The sequence below is a fragment of the Prinia subflava genome, chromosome 23 (genome assembly GCF_021018805.1).
Source record: "Prinia subflava isolate CZ2003 ecotype Zambia chromosome 23, Cam_Psub_1.2, whole genome shotgun sequence".
In the NCBI taxonomy this organism is placed as follows: domain Eukaryota; kingdom Metazoa; phylum Chordata; class Aves; order Passeriformes; family Cisticolidae; genus Prinia; species Prinia subflava.
In genome coordinates this window covers 4,106,835-4,125,355 of record NC_086269.1, presented here as the reverse complement: position 1 = coordinate 4,125,355, position 18,521 = coordinate 4,106,835, and the positions used below count along the sequence as shown (strand labels likewise).

The window sequence follows — 18,521 nt, the reverse complement described above, 5'->3', positions numbered from 1 at the left end:
AAAAACCCCAGGAACAAATCAATGGAGCAGCATCAGCGGCTTCTTTGCAGCCCTGGGACCGACAGAACCAGCTCTGCCCTGTTCTCCCTGGCCCAGCAGGGACACGAGGGGTTCCTGATGCAAACGTGCACCAGGCTCTGGAGAAAAGCCCCACTCCAGCCCAAACCTGCCCGTGTGTGCCTGGAACCCACGGGGGAAGGATGAGAGGGGCTGGGTACAGGGGAGAGCTCGGCACAGGAGCAACGAGTCAGGATCCCACTGGCAGCAGAGGCATTAAAGAACTTGTTCAGAACCCCCACATGCAGAGAAGCTGCAGCAGGACAAGGTTGGAGCAGCAGACATGGCCTGCAAAGGGACACAGGGACAGCAGCTCATGGCACAGTGTCCCTGAAGCCACCCACAAGGTCCTTTGTGCAGCATAGACAAGGACAAATCAAATACTTTTTCCTCTCTAACCAATTTCTGAGGAAAAAAAACAAAACCCAACCACTGACTCCAACACTAACACCTATACCTAACATTAATCCCCTTACCCTGACCCTAAACTTAACCATGCACCCTAACCCTCACCATTAAAAACCATTTAAAAACCTATTAAAACATAATAAACTAAGTCCTAACCCTAACATCTAACCCAAACCACAAACCTAAGCCTAAACCCTAAATCCTAACCCTTAAACCCCTAACCCTTAAACCCCACCCTAACCTTAACCCTAGTTCCAATCCTAACTCAAACCTCAACCCTAACGAGTTAGACTAGAAAGATAAATATCAAGGTGAGTAGAAAGTAGACACTTGAAAGATCGATAGCAAGGTGAATTGGAAGATATTAAAAAGTGTCATAAAATGTCATTAAAATATCATAAAAACCAGAAACATGAATAAAAGGAAGGATAGGAAGTGGGTACCAGAAAGATGAATAACAAACTGAATAGAAAACAGACAATAAAAACCAGATATGAAAACTATAAATAGAGAGAGGAATAGAAAAGAGATATTAGCAAGATTGATAGACCAATATATATCTATAACCATAGATACCTAAAATGTGGAAGGAGCCAGTTCCAGGCCAGGACTCTTTGTTTACAGTTTATTCTCAATGGTCCTGGAGTCGTTGATGGCTTTTTAATTTTTTTAATGTGTTGCTGGGTTTTTAATTTTTTTAATGTGGTTTGGGTTTTCACTCTTTTTATGCCGTTCCATTTTGTATGTGTGTGGTTTCGTTTTTCATTTATTTTTGCCTTTTTTTTTTTTTGCAGTTCTTTGTGCTGCAGCTGTTTGGTATTGGTTATGGGGTGGCAGTGCGAAATTTTTTTCCCCCTTAATTTGCATATACAATAGAATATTTGCATAATTACTCATTAATAATTATTCTTCAGTCCTCCATATGGGAGTAAGTGCCGTGGAGAATAATAGTAATAATATGAGAGGTGTTACTCCAATCTGGAGCGCTATTTATGGGCTTTATGCACTAGAAATAAAAAGAAGACAAATAAAAGCGTCTGGTGCAGAAAACGCCACGCTGCCTGGAGGCAGTTTTTAATTTATTGAATATTTTTAATTCTAAAAGTCTGAACAGAAGCAGCTCCCGAGTCAGACCGAAGCAGCCACTTCACCGGAGCTCAGAGGCCGCACGAGAGGCGAGCGGGGCGCAGGGCGGGGCTGGAACCGCGCGGAGAATTCCCTGGAAAAGCAGAAATTCCCAAATTCCAGCGATGTCCCTGCGCCGCCCCCACGAGCCGGGTGGTGCCGCCCGCGCCCCCCCTGCGCCCCCCATGGTACCTCCCGCCCGCCCCCCGTGACGTCACGGCAGTACCCGCCTGTGATTGGTGGATCCGCGACGCCTCGCGCGCAGCGGCCAATGGCGGCGCTGGGCCCGCCCGGAGCCAAGATGGCGGCGCCGCGGGCTGCGGGCGGGCGGCCCTGAGGCGGCTGCGGGGGCCGCGCCTTCTCCGCGCCCCGCGCCGCGCCGGGGGCCGGCCGGCCGGGGGTCCCCGCTCCCCGCTCGCGGGCTGGCCGGCCCGCCGCGCCCGCCCCGCCCTCCGCCATGGCGGCCGAGAGCGGCAAGCAGTTCTGGAAGCGGAGCGCCAAGCTGCCGGGCAGGTGAGCGCCGGGGAAGGGGTGCGAGGGCCGCGCCCCCCGCGCTCCGGCTGGCGGCTGGAGCCCCTGGGGAAGGAGCTGGCACCCAGGCTGGTTCTGGGGCTGAGGGTACCCCTGTACGGCTCGGGGCTTACAGGAGGATCTGTCCCGGCTGCGGGGCTGAGGAGCTGCCTGGGGGGCCCGGGGTTCGTCCCTGAAATAGGGGAGATGCCAGGGCCGCCCAGGCTGTGGGATAGGAATTTTGCTGGTGGAAGGCTTAATGTGTAAGGGACAAGGGCAGGGTCAGAGCTGCTCCCTCATCTGTTGGACAAGGCAGGCTGTGGGGGCTGCGGGGACCCCCTGTGTGCCCCTCATGGGCAGCAGGATGGAGGGACCAGGGTGCCTTGGAGGCCTCTCTGGGGCAGTCTCAGAGCCGGGGCTTTACCGCCTTCCTTCCACAGATACTGAAGAAACCTCATCCTTCCCGATGTCCTCAGAGGTGCTGCCGTGGGTGGCAGCTGCTCTGTCCCAAAGGGTGTCCCTGATAAGGTGTGGAACCCCCCATCAGCCCCTCCTGTGTGGGATGTCGCTCCTGTTCCCCTCTGCTCAGGAGGACTGTCAGGGCTCTGTTTGTACCAGCCCTGCCTCAGTTCCTCTGGCTGTGGTGTCCTCGTTCCTCTCAAGGCACCTTGACTCACTTAGGGATGGGAGGAATAAATGAAATATATGATTGATGTGGTATTTAGGAAGAAGAGGCTGGTGCTGATGAAGGAGAGGCTCCCTACAACACCTTGGGAGCAAGGCTGACATGGAAAGAGGACATCAACCTCTCTGTGGAGGCTCTCTCAAGTGCTTTTCCTGCCTGGTGCTCCTCACTTGGGCTCTCATTTGCCTTATCTGAACCCTGCCCTTCGCCTCCTGGGGTATGGGTGCAGTCTGAAATGCTTACTTGGCTTTAAATCCTGCTGGGCCAGTTAAATATCTCTTTCTGATGTGCTTTCACTCATCTGCTTGTCACTGTGCAACTCCTTCAGGTTGGCTGGACAATCCATGTCTGTGGTAAGCAAAGGAGAGCAAGGAGCTCTCTGTTCTCCTGTGCTGCTCCTGTGGGAGGAGAATCCTGTGCTTTCCCTGGGTTATTCCCTGGCTGCTCCTGTCCCTTTCCGAAGGTCCCAGCCGTGCTCTCAGTGGTGGTCCAGGACACCACCTCTCCTCTGTTGGGTGATTTCTGAGCTTTGCCTTGGAAAGCTCAAACCAGGCGAACCGGTCCTGCCGGTGACACTCTGCATCGGGAGGGTTTTGGCAGCGTTCTCTCCTGACTGCCTGCTTGGCACATATCCTGCATCCAGGAGCCTTGTCACCTCCTGTGTGCTGCTTGTTTCCAGGGACAGCCACCAGCAGGTCTTCAGCAGCCTGACTTAGAGGGGGGAGGTGGGATGTGCTGCATCCGTGGTCACTAGACATGGACATTTCATCTTTTTCATCTGAGTTTTTAGAGACCCTCCTGTACAGATTCTTGGCTCTCTTCTTTCTTTCCCCTGACAATCTGGCAGAGGGAGGCTTTGTAGAGACTTGGATACTGTGTTAGGTTCCTTTTCCATGGCACTTTGTGCATTTGGTCACTTAGCTGGATTAGCTTTTATGTGCTAATAAACTTTATTAGCTTTTGGTCCCTGTAGATTTGTGATGGATTTTAGGTGTAGATTTAGAACTGGTAGATGCTGTTGTGTTTTTCCAGTGCTGTGTTGTGGGTTTTGCTCTGGGAATTCTCTGCCTGGTAATTTTCTAGGGATGTGTTGGCTGAGTGCTCTGCTGTGTTGTCCTCTGTGATGTGCTGTTTATTCCCTGCTCTTTAGCAAGATGGGCAGCCAGGGTCCACTGGGGTTATTTAAATGCTGTTTTAAAAGGGGAGAAACAGCCTGCTGGAAGTAAATGTGTTTTGTGTCCAGAAGGGCAGTGGCATTTCATGGCTGTGCTCTGCTGCAGTGTCAATAACCCACACCCTGAGATGGTCCTGTGAGGTGTCACCCAGGGAGCACAGCCATGTACCTCACACCATGAGTCACCCCTTGCACCCTCCACTGGACATCCAGAACACAGGAAATGCTGTCCCAAAGAGTTTAAACTGGGACAGAACAGGGGACTTGTCCAGTCGGGCTGGGAACACAGCTTAGATGAGCTTGAGATTCTTTGTTCAGGGGTGTCTGGGCTGTAAGACTTTAAAAAGAGCTGTGGCAGGTGGGACCCTCTGCCATTGTATCAAACATTGATTCAGAACCCCAGGAAAGGATCTCCTCCCCCAGCACTGCTGCCACATCCCCTCCTCCCTCTAACACATCCTTCACTGGCCTGGTGAAGTCGAAGCAGTTCCCACTGGCAGCTGTGGGTCCCTGACAGGGAGGAGGAGCCTTGTGCTGGATATCCTGGGACAGTGTGAGTCTGGTCCTGGGCACGGGAGAGGCTCTGCCGGCTGCTGTCCTGCAGGGACCTGCCACAAGTCACTGGGAAGCAATGCTGCTCTGGAGGGCTTGTTCTTCTTAGTCCTCATCATCTCTTTGCTATGGTGCCTCTGCTTAATTGCTGTCCTGACTTCCAGGTGCTCATTAGTCATCACTCTCTGTCCTAGGCTTAATCCTCGATGTACAAACTCAGTGAGGACTTAGAGCCACGAGGGACAGCCCCTGCAGTGGTGAGCCCACCCCCAGCTGGGCTGCTCCACCAGGATCTCTCTGTGTGGTTGTTTCCAGCCTCTGCCCTGGCTCTCTGCATCTCTCCCCTGCCAGCTGGACCTGTTGCTTCTGCACCCTCAGCTTGTTCCCAGCTGCACCAGGCTGCCATCCCTCTCCTCCATGGCTGGTTTTACTGCTGGGCACCATCTGCAGCTCCTAGAAACCAGGCCAGCTCTATTGACCCAAGAGAAGCTTGTTCCTTGTGTGCCAGCTCTCAAAGGGCCTTTGTCTGTGCCATGGCATTGCAGGACTTGTTTTCCAGAGGTTGTTTTCCAGGGTGGGGTGGCTGTGAATGGCTCCTCCGATGCAGGTGATAGCTCAGGATCCCTGTCTCACCTGCAGAGTCGGTAAAAACAGTGATGGACATGTTTTTAATAGCTCCTCTCTGAGGTGATGCTCCCCAGGTAGGGCCTGGAGCCCTCAGGCTCTGTGTCCTGTGAGTCCCAAGGAACCAGGGACCGAGACGTGGTGCCTCATTTCAGGCCACGTAGGAAGTAGTTGATTAAACCGAGATTTGGACCCGAGTCAAACCACAAACTGTACCAGGCATTCCTTCTCCACTGGCTGTGATCCTGAGAGCCAGCATGGGCTTCAAACCCCAAAGTACATTTATGGAGGAGCCCCAGTGTCACTGCCTGCAGTCCTTCCCTGTCCCACAGGGCCTGCAGGGTGACTTCCCCAAACTGGAAAAGAGAAGGAACATCAGTGTATGGAGCAGATAGACTGAGACACGTGGCCTCATGGAGTGAGCAGGAAAGAGCAGATCTCAAATCCCAGCTCAGGCTGGACCATGCCTAAGAGTTTAAACAAGGCTTCTTTTTGCTACTGCAAAGAACAAATCTTCATCTGCATGTGGCGTTTTTGGATCTAAGGCTTGTAAGTTAGGAGGTTTTTGAAGCTGCTTTTGGTCTTTTATTCAGCTCCCGATAGCAGGCAAGAAGCGTGACCCCAGTTTAGGCTGAGATTATTTGTAGGACCTCTTCTTACAGCATCTTGGGCTTTATTCTTTTCCCCTTCCTGCAGCATTCAGCCTGTCTATGGAGCACAGCATCCTCCACTGGACTCCCGACTCACCAAAAAGTAAGTGTTTGTCTCCTGGAGGTGCAGCCACAAGGGCTGGCGGGTTTGGGGCTCTGTTCTGCAGTAGGTGGAGGTCTCCAGCACCCCTGGCACTGTGATATTGCAAGGAGGACAGCAGTGGGGTGTGGTGCTGCCTTGAGCTCTAGGAAAGCTTGCAGGGACAGCTTATCTGCTGGTGCCCTTTATGGCCAGAAATCCTTACAGTAACACCCACATCAAAGGAAACAGACTTTATTTTTTTATTTTATTTTTTTAGCAGTGTCTGATCCTTCTGCTCCTCTTTGGAGCTCGAGGAATTAAGAGAAAGGGAGGTAAAGCTGCCCAGCAGCTACAAGGCTGGAGAACTGCAGCAGCCTTCCCAGCAGGAAAAGGCAGAATTCCTGGTCTGAACTCCTCCTTGCCCCCATCCTGTGCTGTGTAGTGGCAAAAGTTCCCTGCTTCAGGTGGTGGACTTTGGCTCCTGTGGCTTAAGGGTAAATTCCTTCTGTGCCTGAGGAAAGACCAGGCTGGTCTGGCTGCTGAGAACAACTGCAGCTGTTCTGGGGGTGCCTGTGGAAGGAGACCTGCTCTCTCTGCCCGCTGATATGCCTCTCTCCAGGTTGCAAAACCTTTTTTGGGGTGTTAATCTGCCTGTTTTGTGTAGGGTGGGGGAAGGCAGAGCTGGAGGAATCGTACCTGTCTTCCTTTACCCTTCCAAGCCAGGAAGGCTGGCACCTCTCCAGCTGTGTGCTGCCACTGTGGCCTCTGAGACTGCTGTCACAGCAGCCTGTGACAGCCACTCCTGGCAGTGGGCAGCCCAGAGAGACTCAATATTCCTTAGGAGGAACAGGGAAACTGGAGAAAGGGATTGGCTGATTGGAGTGAGGGTGTGGGGAAAGGAAAGAAAATGAACTCATCTGACAGCACAGCTCTGATGCTGTTCCTCTGGCTCACAGCTTCATCAAGGACCGCTCCAAGGCCAGTGGGCTGCCCATGAAAAGCAAGAAGGCCTCCAGCTTCCACGAGTTTGCCCGCAGCACCAGCGATGCCTGGGACATCGGGGATGATGAAGATGAGGACTTCTCCTCCTCCTCCTCGTCCTCTTTGCAAACTCTGAACTCTAAAGTGGCCAAGGCCACGGCAGCGCAGGTTCTGGAGAACCACAGCAAGCTGCGGGTGAAGCCTGAGCGGTGCCAGCCTGCCCTCGGGGACCTGCCCACCAACTGCAAGGTCATCAAGTCCAGCAGCGAGGCCCAGCTCTCCAGGACCTCTGGTAAGAGCCACCTGCAGGAGCAGCCTCCTGCTCCAGAGCTCTCTTGGCCACTGAACTCAACTGCTCATTGCTACTCCCATAGGGGCAGGAGGCTGTGACACAGCCTGTAAGCACAACAGAGGATTTTTCTTCCTTTTAGTATCCTGCACTCCATGGAGCCATTTTCAGAGGCCTGGCTTTAAAGCTTGTGTCCTCAGCTGCTCAGTATCCTGCATACAGCCATTGTCTGTCCCAGAGTATTCCATGATCTGGGGGCTAAGTCAGTTCTGAGATCTGTTCAGTTCTTGCTGGGACTTGCTCTGCTGCTTCCATGGTGGTTTGGTGTGCTGCTCTTAGCAAAGGTCTGCGTGAGGTCGTGTTGACACAGCTTGGGCAGGGAATTGGGCAGCAGCAGCCCCTGCTCACTCTGCCTGTGCAGTGAGAGTGCCTCAGGAGATGGCACTGGCAGCCCATCAGCTCCTCTCTGTGCACTAGCAATTAGCTTGATTGGTGTTTGGATCTGGATAGCAGAGCAGATCTGAACAGCAGTTCTGCTTTGTCTCCTGTGTCCTACCCACATGTGGAGGGAAGTCTGATCCACTTGCAAGCAGGGGTCTGGATGCAGGAGGGAAAAAGGAGGCAGAAATGAGGGGAGGTGGTAGAAGAGCCACCACAGATGCTCCATTGGAGTGGGCCAGTGATGCTGCTCAGCGGTGCTGAGGAGCTGAAGGGTGAAATGTGCAGTGTCTGGGGGAGCGAGGTGGGGCTGGAGAGGCAGGACCTCCTTCCCCAGCTCAGTGCAGCGTCTGCTCCTTGCTAGAGGAGGCCTGCGTGCGGAGCCCCCTGCAGAAGCAGCAGTCCCTCCCCCTCCGGCCTGTCATTCCCCTCGTGGCTCGGATCTCTGACCAAAACGCCTCCGGGGCGCCCCCCATGACCGTGCGGGAGAAAACGCGCCTGGAGAAGTTCCGGCAGCTCCTGTCCAGCCACAACACCGACCTGGGTGAGTGGGGCAGGGGAGGGCAGGGGGGGCCTGCTGCCTGCATCAGGCCAGCCTTGGGGTGGAAAAAATCACTGCCTGCAGTTGTAGCAGATGGGTGTTTGCAGGAATCGCTCTGTTGGCAGGTGGTGATGTCCTCCAACCCCTCCCTGTCTGTCCCTAAGCATTCTCCATCTTGCACATAATGTTGGGATCACTGGGGGCTGTTGGGCTCTGCATGGCAATTGAGGTCCTGGCACACTGGTGACCCTGCAGCTCCCAGTTCTGTGCCCGAGCTGGGCTGAAGTCATCTCTGCTCTCCTTGCAGCAGCCCCACACCCCCAGTCATTGCTAGTGTGGGAGCCTTCCTGGAGGCTCATTGTCTCCAGAGCCTGCAGGAGCAGACTGGGCTTTCCTCTCCTTCTAGGTGTAGTGGTGCCTGGACGTGCCTAGGATCTAATCCATTGCCACCACTGTCCGTTTGCAGATGAGCTGAGAAAATGCAGCTGGCCTGGTGTGCCCAGAGAGGTGCGGCCTGTGACGTGGAGACTGCTGTCAGTAAGTACTGGGAGTACTGGGAGCTGTGACACCCAGTCTGGGAGGACTGTGCCACCTCAGGGACGTGTGCTCCTACACTCCCTGTGTCCCACAGCCAGCTTGGCTGTGTGTTCCCAGTGCCCAACTTCCAGGTGAGCTGTAGGGTTTTGGATCAGGGAGTGCCATTGCTGCATCCTCTTTGAGCTCAAAGCCCAGACTGGTGTGGGGACTGGGTGGTTCACTCTCTTTTGGGGAACTGAATCTGATGGATTGCTCCAAGATCAGGAGCTGGGAAAGCCAAATTCCATGAAAGCTGTTTCCCTAGCTCCTGAGTGAAATAAATCCCCCTGTAGCCCCCACCAATGTTCCAATGCTAGCTCAGACCTTAGAGGGCTTTGGAGGAATATTTCATGGACAGGACAAAGGATCCAAAAGAGGCTCTGACCCCCCAGCTGCAGTTCAAGATGTTTATTCCAGGTGCTTACCAGAGGGGAAAGAGGATGAGTGAGGAAGAACAGGGCCTTATCTAGACTTCTTCCAGGGAGGGATAATTGGACACAGCCAATAGGGTCAGAAAGGGGAGGAAGGGTTAAAGTACATGATTACAGGCTCCAGGGGTCTCTGAGGGAGGAGAAACCATTCCCCAGGGGAATGCAACACGTGAGTTGTGTGCCTGATGCTTGTGGGTGCACAGCTGGCAGGATTTCAGGGGCTGGAGAGGAAGGGGGCTCTGCCCTGAGCCGAGTTTTCCCAACGCAGGGCTATCTCCCCGCCAACTCGGAGCGCAGGAAGCTGACCCTGCAGCGCAAAAGGGAGGAGTACTTCGGCTTCATCCAGCAGTACTACGACTCCCGCAACGAGGAGCACCACCAGGACACCTACAGACAGGTAGGAACCCTCCTCCTGCCTCTCTGCTTCGGGTGTAGCCCTCTGCTCTGTCTTGCTGCTGCTTGTCCCCATGGGTGGGGTTATGCCAGGACCTGCTCTAGTCGGAGCTAGGAGTTTTCTCTTTGGGGAAAAGGCACCGTGGTTCTCCCCTTGCTAGTTTAAGCTTTTCCTAAATTGATCTATGACTGAATTTCAGCTCTGAACTACCTGCCTGCATATGAGCAGAGCAGATTGCAGATAACTGCAGCTGATTCTCTCAGAACAGCTATCTTCTGTAGCCCTCACTGTGCTTGTCTGGGGGAACACTGGTGGTGGATTCCCCTCTGTTAGCCTGTGACAAGTTACTGTGCCCCTGGAAAGCACAGCTGGTGTGTGTAACCCACCTTCTTTTGCAGATCCACATTGACATTCCAAGGACCAACCCCCTCATTCCCCTCTTCCAGCAGCCACTCGTGCAGGAGGTAAGGGGGGGGTGAAGCTCCTGCCCTGCGTTTGCCATGGGATGTGTGTGTGGAGCAAGGCCAGCACTGCCCCTAGGGGGTTAACTCTGTGGGGAAACTTCCCTGCCTCACAGCTCCTGATGCAAATACCTCCTGGAACTGTCTGGTCTTGTCCCACGTTTCTGAAAGACATCGAACTTGGAGCTTGGGAGTTATAAGATGATCTCTTCTTTGGCAAGATGTAGCCAAGAGCTGGTAAAAAACCTGAAGCTTTTGTTGTGAGACAAATTGAAGGTGAACAGGATAGTTGAACCAGAATACAGAATAGTTCTGTTTTGCTTCAAAACCTCTTTTATGGGAGCAACCCAGTCAGGGATGGGTTTGAGAGGTGGCCAGGAGGTGTGGGCACCTGTCCTCTCTGGACACGAGCTCAGTGTGTGTGTGTGGTGTGTCACAGCACGGTGTCCAGGGGGCTGGGGCACTCTGGGAATGTTGGTTGTTATGATGGAGGCTGCCCTGTTGGGAAGTGTCCTGGTCTGTGGTGCTTTTCTGAAGTACTGTGCTGATACCTCATCTTCCCACCTGATGCTCAGCCAAGGAGGCTGCTCTGCCAAGAGGCAGCCCTGTCCTGTGGATATTAAACTGTCTGGGTCTTGAAGAGTTGTGGCTGCATTTCTTCAGGCAGAGGTTTTGATGAGGAGCCTGGACTGTCCTGTCTGAAGAGTGGGCTGGCACAGGAGTCTCTCCTAGGACTTTTACGCTTCTAACATTCCCTTACTGCCACAGAAAAGCCTGTCAGTGCATGGTCTGCACTCCCTGAGCTTAGCAGTTATGCTTTTCTGCCTTCCCTCTGTGCATGGCTAATGCAGGTTCCTGCTTTCCCTGGTTCTTCCCTAGATTTTTGAGAGAATCCTGTTTATCTGGGCCATCCGCCACCCAGCCAGCGGCTATGTGCAGGGCATCAATGACCTGGTCACCCCGTTCTTTGTTGTGTTCCTCTCTGAGCACGTTGGTAAGTGACACTGGCTGACCGAGGGCTTTGCAGTGTGAAATGCTGGCCTGAGGAAAGGGCATTTAGAAGGGGATGATGTGCTCTTCCTTCAGAGTGCCCAGGCCAGGCTGGAGTTGTGTTTTGACCTCTTGCTGTACCTCTGCTCTCTGGATGAGCTGACCTCAGTTTCAAACCTTGCTGAGCCCCACAGAAGGTGAAGTGCTCAGGGTGGGGTTGCATTTCAAAGCACTTAAACAACCTCACAGCTTGGAGGGCAGTGGGATCTTCCAGGCACTGCTGGAGCTCAGGCAAAGCCCTGATATGTGGAGTTGGAGGAGGGTCTTGCTCTCAAAGCTTGGACTTGGCAGACAGTTCCTGCTCTAGAAAGAATGAGTGAAGTTTAAATAGACCCTGCTGAGAATGTAAAATAAACTGTTTAAATACAGATTCCCTCCCTTGCTGCTGGTACAGGTGGGTTTCTCAAACTGAGAGTTTCAGAAAGCAAACCGACTTCTCCCTGCTGCTTCTGGATTTCTTGTCAGCCACTTCCTTTTAGCTGGAGACCAAGTCCTTTCCACCCATGGTGTTTAAATTCTTTCTCTGGCTCTAGCTGTGTTTTGGAGTTGACATTAATGCTGGGATGTCATAATCCCTATGTTTAAAGGCTCTTAGTGTTCCCTGCAAATAGAAGGGAAAAGGAATTTATAAGACTGTATTAGTAAGAGAAATCCTGTTGAATATTTTTAAGGTCTGATCCAAAAGCTGGAGTGAAAGCCTTGCACTATCAAGCCAAGGCTTTGTAAACTAATATTAATCTGCCTCTGCTGAGGGCCTTGTGAAGGGCTGAGCCACTTGCTTGCCACTGAGACAGCCACTGTGCTCAGGGCTGATCCTGGGAAGTGCTGCTGATCCTCACAGCCTGAAGGAGAAGGCACCAAGTGTGGCTCTGATGGCAGCTGGAGTGAATTCCCTTCTGTGGAAGAGCAGATCTGAGCAGGTTCCCTCTGAGGGGCTTCCCCTGTGGCCTGAGCAGCATCCTTGGCATTCAGGGCTGGCAAGGGCCACTTGCTCAGGACTGATTTATTGGGTTAGGAGCAGAGCTGTGCACAGTGAGTGACCTGGGCACGAAGGGAGCTGGTGTGAATCATCAGAGCTGCTGTGACTTCCTGCAGGCCTGTGCCCTGCTGGGTGCCAGGGATTAGCTCTCCCTGCTTGTGGCTGCAGAGTTCATGCTGCATTGGCCCTCTCAGTCTGTGCTGGGTTTGTGCTCCTCACCATCTCCCAGGGCTGTTTTCACCCTGATTGTAGCTTCCACTTTGGATGTGACTTTGCTGTTTTGAGCTCTCTGAAACTTGGGTTGCAGAGAAAACTCCTCTTCAGGAGAGCACTTGTGCTGAATTTGGCCAAGCAACAACACCCCTTCTGTCTCCAGGGCCTGGGATTGAAAGCCATTAGGTGACAATGCCATGGTGGTTACCTGGTCCTGGTCTGGGTAGCAGAGTTAAAAGACAAATCAATAATTGCCTTTAATTTCCATGGGGAAGAGCTGGCAGTGGTCAGTCCCTCATAACCCCTCTGCAACAGGATTTAAGCCACTGGTTTGGAGCCTCCTCTCAGAGCTGACAAACCCCTGAGGAGCTGGGCAGGGCTGAGGGCTCTCCGTGCTGGTTCTCAGCATCCCTGGAGCCTGGATCAGCTCAGGCTGTGCTGCACCCAAGCCCTTGCAGCAGGAGAGGCCTTGCACAGTTTGGTAATCCCTGTGCAGCACACCCCAAGGGACAGCTCACTGTCTGTGGGAAGTCTGTTGGTCAAAGGAAATTCTCCTTGTATTTTTCTAGCTGTATCTTCCTTGGGAAAGGGAACAGCCTGGAAGGCTCAGGCTCCCTGCCCACGGAGCCACTGAGGGCTCACACACCTGTGTGTCACCTGTGGGTGTTCCCATGCTCACAGGGGACTGTACAACTGCCCTGGGACGTTTTCCCTGATATTTGCTGGAAAGCCTGCTCTGCACCAGCCCTGGCTCCATCCTCAAATCCTTTCAGAGCAGGTGTTGACCACAGGATCCCTGAAGGAACCAGTGTGCTGCCAGCTGGCTCCTCTGCCTGGCTGCCCACCACGTCCCCTGGGATGTTTGCATCAGAGCTTCTGAGGGGCTGTCCCTGCAGCAGGGCCACTGCAGCTCCAGGGGTGACAGAGCTGGCAGCCAGAGATGGGAGATCACAAGCTGGTGATGTTGCTTAGCTGTGAAACACAAGGCCAGGATGACACCCTGGTCTTCTACTGCTCAGTCCAGGGGCTTCTCATGGAGCAGTCTCAGGCTGGTCCCCACTGCCAGATTGCTGATCCATCATCCCGTGCTTTGGGCAGGTATTGCCTTTGCAGACAACAAACCATCCTTTCTACAGGTCAGTTAAAATCTCTCTTTGGAGCTCACCAGCTGATTGATATGTCTGGTTGATAATGTCTCCACTCTTTATTACCAGCCCAAAGCCTGAAACATCCCTCAGTGGATTTATCTGGCATCCCCTCCAAGGGCTGGAAAATGGGAATGGGGAAAAGGAGGATGGTTTGGGCAGGGAATGGTTTGTAGTTTAGCAGTCAGTTCCAGGGAACAGTTTGGCAGCTTCCTTTGTTTGAAGTTGACACAAACAATGAAACAGTCAGCAGTTACCCAACAAACCCCAACCCTTGTGTGCAGAGGCATTAAACACAGCTGCCTCGGGGCAGGGTGAGAGCAGTTTGGCCACACTGCGGTGCCTTTGGTGCCTTTCCATCATCACCACGGAAGGTGCAGGAAGGGTGTGGGCCTCTCCAGGTCCTGAAGAAGGGGAGTTTTGGATAGTGATGATGATGTGCAGCTGGAAAACAGCTTTGCTGCTCTTTCTGCAGTACAGGATTGTGAGATTAGTGGGTTAAGCTCTTGTTTGTCCCTAAAGCTCCTGGTGGCAGTTTGCTCTGAAGCTGAGCTCTGCCCCAGAGGAGAAGCAGAGGTGGGAGCAGTGTTGGAGTCGCAGGCTCTGTCCTGCCCTTCCTCCTTCAGGCAGGATCTGTTGGTGTTGCTTTTCCCCAGCCTGTGGCAGTGCCTGCAGTGTGTCTGAGCCAAGAGGGTGGCCTGGCTCCAGCCCCAAGCCCCATCTTCTCCTTCTCTTGCTTTTTTCCAAGGAACATCAAAGATGCTTGCCAGGGTTTCTGAGCCTCTGAAACTGGAAATGGGCCAGCTCAGCCCTGTTACTTGATCTGATTTGAGGCAGGACAGCAGCGTGGTGGGTGCTCTCTTCCCAAGGAGAAAAGCGAGGGAACTGCTGGGTCAGTCAAGGCAGGAGGGCCAGACCTGTGTCTCCTGTGTCCCCACCTCAGTCCCACTGCCTTCCCATGCCTGTTCCCCCTCCAGACACCAGGTTAAGGTGATTGCTCCAAGCTCAGCCAGCACCATCATTCCATCCTCAGGCATCTCTCCCCTACACACTCTGGGGGTTCACAAGCTCATCTAAAAGTAAGGAGCTTTTTCTATTCTGTCAGAACCCTGTGGGGACAGAGCTGCCACTGACCCTTGTGCTGTCAGACTCCCACTGGGTTGGAAAAACAAACTTGCACAAATCTCTGCTTCCCCCACACCGAGGCTCTTCTGTGCATGGGCCAGCTGGGCTCCAAGAGAGGCAGAAACCTCACAAAGCTGAGCCCTGTCTGCCACATGGCCCAGCTGTCCCTGTGCTGGATTTAACTCAGTGCCTTTTTTGCTGCCCAGGAAGATCTTTGCATGCTTTTGGGTCCTTGCAGCTATGCCTGAGGGTCCTGCTCTCCAGAGAGGTTCCTGAAGCTTTGGCAGTTCTTCCTCATGAGTCCTCTAAGCTGGCAGCCTCTGTTGTGCTTTGTTCCTGGGATGATGCTGATGAATCCAGCTGGGAGCAGGAACTGGCAGCTCCCTTGTGCTGCCCCAGGCCATGGGCAGTGTTTCCTTCCCTGCTCTCTGGCTGCAGTGAAGGTTTCCCCTCTCCCAGTTCTCCCTGTGGTGCTCCCAGCTGGCAGAGACCTGCTGTCCCCCAGGGCAGGTGTGCTTTGGCTGAGGGGGTCCCACGGTGCCAGGTCTTTGTCCCTGCACAGCCCTTGTCCCAGAAGGATGACAAAAGTGCTGTGGGATTCCTCTCATGGTTCCCTGGGGAGCTGAGATGGGTTCAGGGCATGCCCAGCAAGTCTTCTGGGGTTTTTCAGCTCAGTTGGAGAAACAGGTGAGTGCACGGGTGCTGTGACTGTGCCAGGCACACCCCTAACACAGGCACACCCCTAACACACCTCCTGCAAGCTTTGGCCTGATACAGCCCCTGGGATTGTCCCATGTCCCTGGTGTCCCCCATCTCCCTGAAGCTCTTCCCTCTCTGTTTTGCAGAGGAGGATGTGGAGAACTTTGATGTGACAAACCTGTCCCAGGATGTTTTACGGAGCATTGAAGCCGACAGCTTTTGGTGCATGAGCAAGCTGCTGGATGGGATCCAGGTGAGCCTCTGGGGCCACGGGAACTCCTCTGCCCTCGCTGGGGTGCCAGTGTGGTTATCTCCTCTCCCTGTCTGGTGAATATTCTGCATGCTCCAGCACTGGGGAGGTTTTGCTGCTTTACTGGGTTGAATCTGTTGGTGAAGTCCTGGGGAGATGGGTGCTGTGGCTGCCCAGGTGGCCCCTCCTGACCAGGGAGCTCACAGCAGGCAGAGGATCCTGGTGCTCAGGATCTCCTTGGCTCATGATAATCTCATCCCAACTGCTGAGCTGGGTTTGATCATTTCCAGCTGTTTCTAAAGCTGCTGCCTGACCCAGGGCCTCTCCCCACAGGACAATTACACCTTTGCACAGCCGGGGATCCAGAAGAAGGTGAAGGCCCTGGAGGAGCTGGTCAGCCGGATCGATGGTAGGTGACACAGGAGCCTGGCCAGGCTTGTCACAGCACAGGGAGGCCTCCTCTGGGACAACTCTCAGGGCAGGGGGAGACTCCTCTTACAACACTCAAGGAACCAGAGCAGGGCAGGGTCAGCCAGAAACCTCCTGGTGACAGCACAGGGTGAGGAGAGGAGGAATTTGGGAGAAAAAAAGTCTCAGGCTGGAAGTGTGTGAAAGCCACTGTGCTGTGAGCAGCGTGCAGGAGCTGGGGCACTGTGAGCCCCAGGTGTGTAAGTGAAATGTGCTGTTTCAGAGCAGGTACATAATCACTTTAGGAAGTACGAGGTCGAGTACCTGCAGTTTGCCTTTCGCTGGATGAACAACCTGCTGATGAGGGAGCTGCCCCTCCGCTGCACCATCCGCCTCTGGGACACCTACCAGGTATGCACTGACCTCCCTGCTTGGCTTGTCACTGTCACTTGTGTCCCTGTCCCCACGGGGACAGGGGTCTCCTGGCACCAGCTGGGGTGCTGAGGGAAACAAAGCAGTGTTTTTACAGCCAGCTGGGTGGCCCGGTAGGGCTTCTGTGTCTGGGGGGTCGTTCTCCAGCTGAGCTGCAGGAGTTCACCCAAAGTTTTGCTGTCCACAGTCAGAGCCAGAAGGATTCTCCCATTTCCACCTGTACGTGTGTGCTGCCTTCCTGATCAAGTGGCGGAAGGAGATTCTGGATGAGGAAGATTTCCAAGTAAGACCCTGAGGTTGGGGGTGATTCCCTGGGGAAGGGAAGTGGAAGGGAGGGAATTGCTCTGGTTGGGAGCCCAGTGTGGACGTGGACAGCTGTCACAGCTGGCTCCAGGATGATCTGGTCTCAGGAGCTTTGCCTTGGTGATAAGGACAGAGAACTGAGCTGTTGGAGGGTTCAAACATCCCATTCCAGCTCTGATCAGTGTTTGCCCTCCTGTGTCCAGCTGTAACAGCATCCTTTATTCCAAGGGGCTTGGGCTGCTTCACTGGTTCAACTTGACCCAAGCACATCTCTGAGCCTTTCAGAGTGTGGTGAGCAAAACTCACTGAGCTCTGCTGCCACTGCTCAGGCCGGCCCCCAGCCTGCTCTGGATCTGTGCTCTGCCTTCAGCCTCTCCAAACTAAGCACCTTCCCCTCTTCCAGGGCCTTTTGATGTTGCTACAAAACCTGCCCACGATACACTGGGGTAATGAAGAGATTGGGCTGCTGCTGGCTGAAGCCTACAGACTCAAGTACATGTTTGCAGATGCCCCGAACCATTACCGCCGATAGGGGCCCGGACTGGCTCCTCTCTGCCGTGCCCGCCCCTCGCCCTGGCCCGATCTGATCACTGTGGCATTTTTGTCATCCCAAGTCCTCAGACACTCCAGCCAGGAGCTGCTCCTTGCTGTACAAAGCTCACCTGAACTCTTGTCTTAACTCTGAACGTGTGCCTGTCTGCCACTCCGTGCGCCTGGATGTGCCATTTTGACGACTCTCAGTATTTCACTCCGTGCTGGTGGCTCACGCCAGGAAGGCTTCAAGGGGCTGAGGGAGAACATGGGGGAAGCTTTACAGATAAACTGAGCCGGAGACGAAGCCCTCCTGCCCTCTCCACTCGCTGTCCTGGGCTTGTCTGGCTGGGACCACTGTGGCTTCGCTGCCTCCCGTTGCCCTGCTCCACGTGTGCTGCCCCATCTGCTCCCTCCTCTCCTCTGACACTGTTTGCGCCAAGTCCCAGATGAAAATGCCTTATCAGAGACCTGCCTGGCCGCAGAATCCTTCCCACGAGGCTGGCAGGGCAAGGAGTTTCTCTCAGGGCCTACCTTCGCTCCGAGGGTCCAGAGATCCCCCAAGCACTTTGTGGGTTCACAGAGAGTCCCTGGTGCCTGCCCTCCCTCCTCCTCTCCATCCTCTTGGCCTACCTCTCCCCCAGGGCAGCAGGGCAGGCACGGCGGGGGCCACCACCACTGCATCCACACACAGCTGGAGGGACGCGTGCCAGCCTGCTGGAACTCTTGGTGACTGATGTCCTGTGAGTACAGCCCCAGCCAGGGCGTGGGGAGGCATGGAGGGGGTGCTGGCAGGGGAGCAGCATCTCTCCAAAACCTCCTGACAATGTCCCCGCTCCTCCGAGGCGTTCTGTGTATATTGTGTTCTTGTGTATATGGGTCAAAGATGTACAATATATGTCTTCTCTTTGTAGCAGATTTTATATTTATAACATGAACCCCTTGTTCTCCCCATCCTCTCCACGCTGAGAAGGATGCCTGGCTGTGGTGTTGTAGGGTTTTGAACCCCTCTGGAGGTGGGGGGGATGTTCCAGAGCTGCCCCGAGGTGTTCCTGCAGTGCTGGCTGTGCCCGAGGTGTGAGAGAAACATCTCAGGGTTGGGCAGGGGAGGAGAGGGGAGCTCCCAGCAGGAGCAAGGGGGAGCCCCGTGGGGACACAGGGTCTGCAGTGCTGGCAGTGCCTCCGGGCCCTGCAGGGCAGGGCTGTGCTGGGGCTGTGCTGCATGCAGGAGGAGCAGCGCTGCATGCAGGAGGAGCAGTGCTGCATGCAGGGGTGGCAGGCCCTGGCTGTGGGTGCTGTCAGCTCCAGCAGCTGGGGATGTTTTCAGGGTCGTTCCCTCTGGGGTGTGCCACGGGCTGGCTTTGGGAGGGGTCTGCTGGGCCACCGGGGCTCTCCTGGCAGGGGTGGA

At 54.4% G+C, this 18,521-nt stretch overlaps 1 protein-coding gene across 2 annotated transcripts; it reads left to right on the top strand.

Moving 5' to 3' along the window:
* The first annotated feature begins 1,877 nt into the window (after positions 1-1,877).
* On the top strand, positions 1,878-18,026 carry TBC1D22B (TBC1 domain family member 22B). 2 transcript variants are annotated; one of them, XM_063418158.1, is made up of 14 exons: positions 1,879-2,103; positions 4,706-4,768; positions 5,832-5,888; positions 6,824-7,140; positions 7,940-8,119; positions 8,583-8,653; positions 9,392-9,520; positions 9,916-9,981; positions 10,858-10,972; positions 15,336-15,442; positions 15,773-15,848; positions 16,131-16,258; positions 16,467-16,562; positions 16,986-18,026. In XM_063418158.1, the coding sequence occupies exons 4-14, from the start codon at positions 6,861-6,863 to the stop codon at positions 17,112-17,114; spliced, it is 1,377 nt and encodes a 458-aa protein (XP_063274228.1). In that variant the 5' UTR covers positions 1,879-2,103; positions 4,706-4,768; positions 5,832-5,888; positions 6,824-6,860; the 3' UTR covers positions 17,115-18,026. The 2 variants fall into 2 exon arrangements, with proteins under 2 accessions (XP_063274227.1, XP_063274228.1); XM_063418157.1 differs by lacking the exon at positions 4,706-4,768 and having other exon boundaries at positions 1,878-2,103.
* Positions 18,027-18,521: the final 495 nt, after the last annotated feature.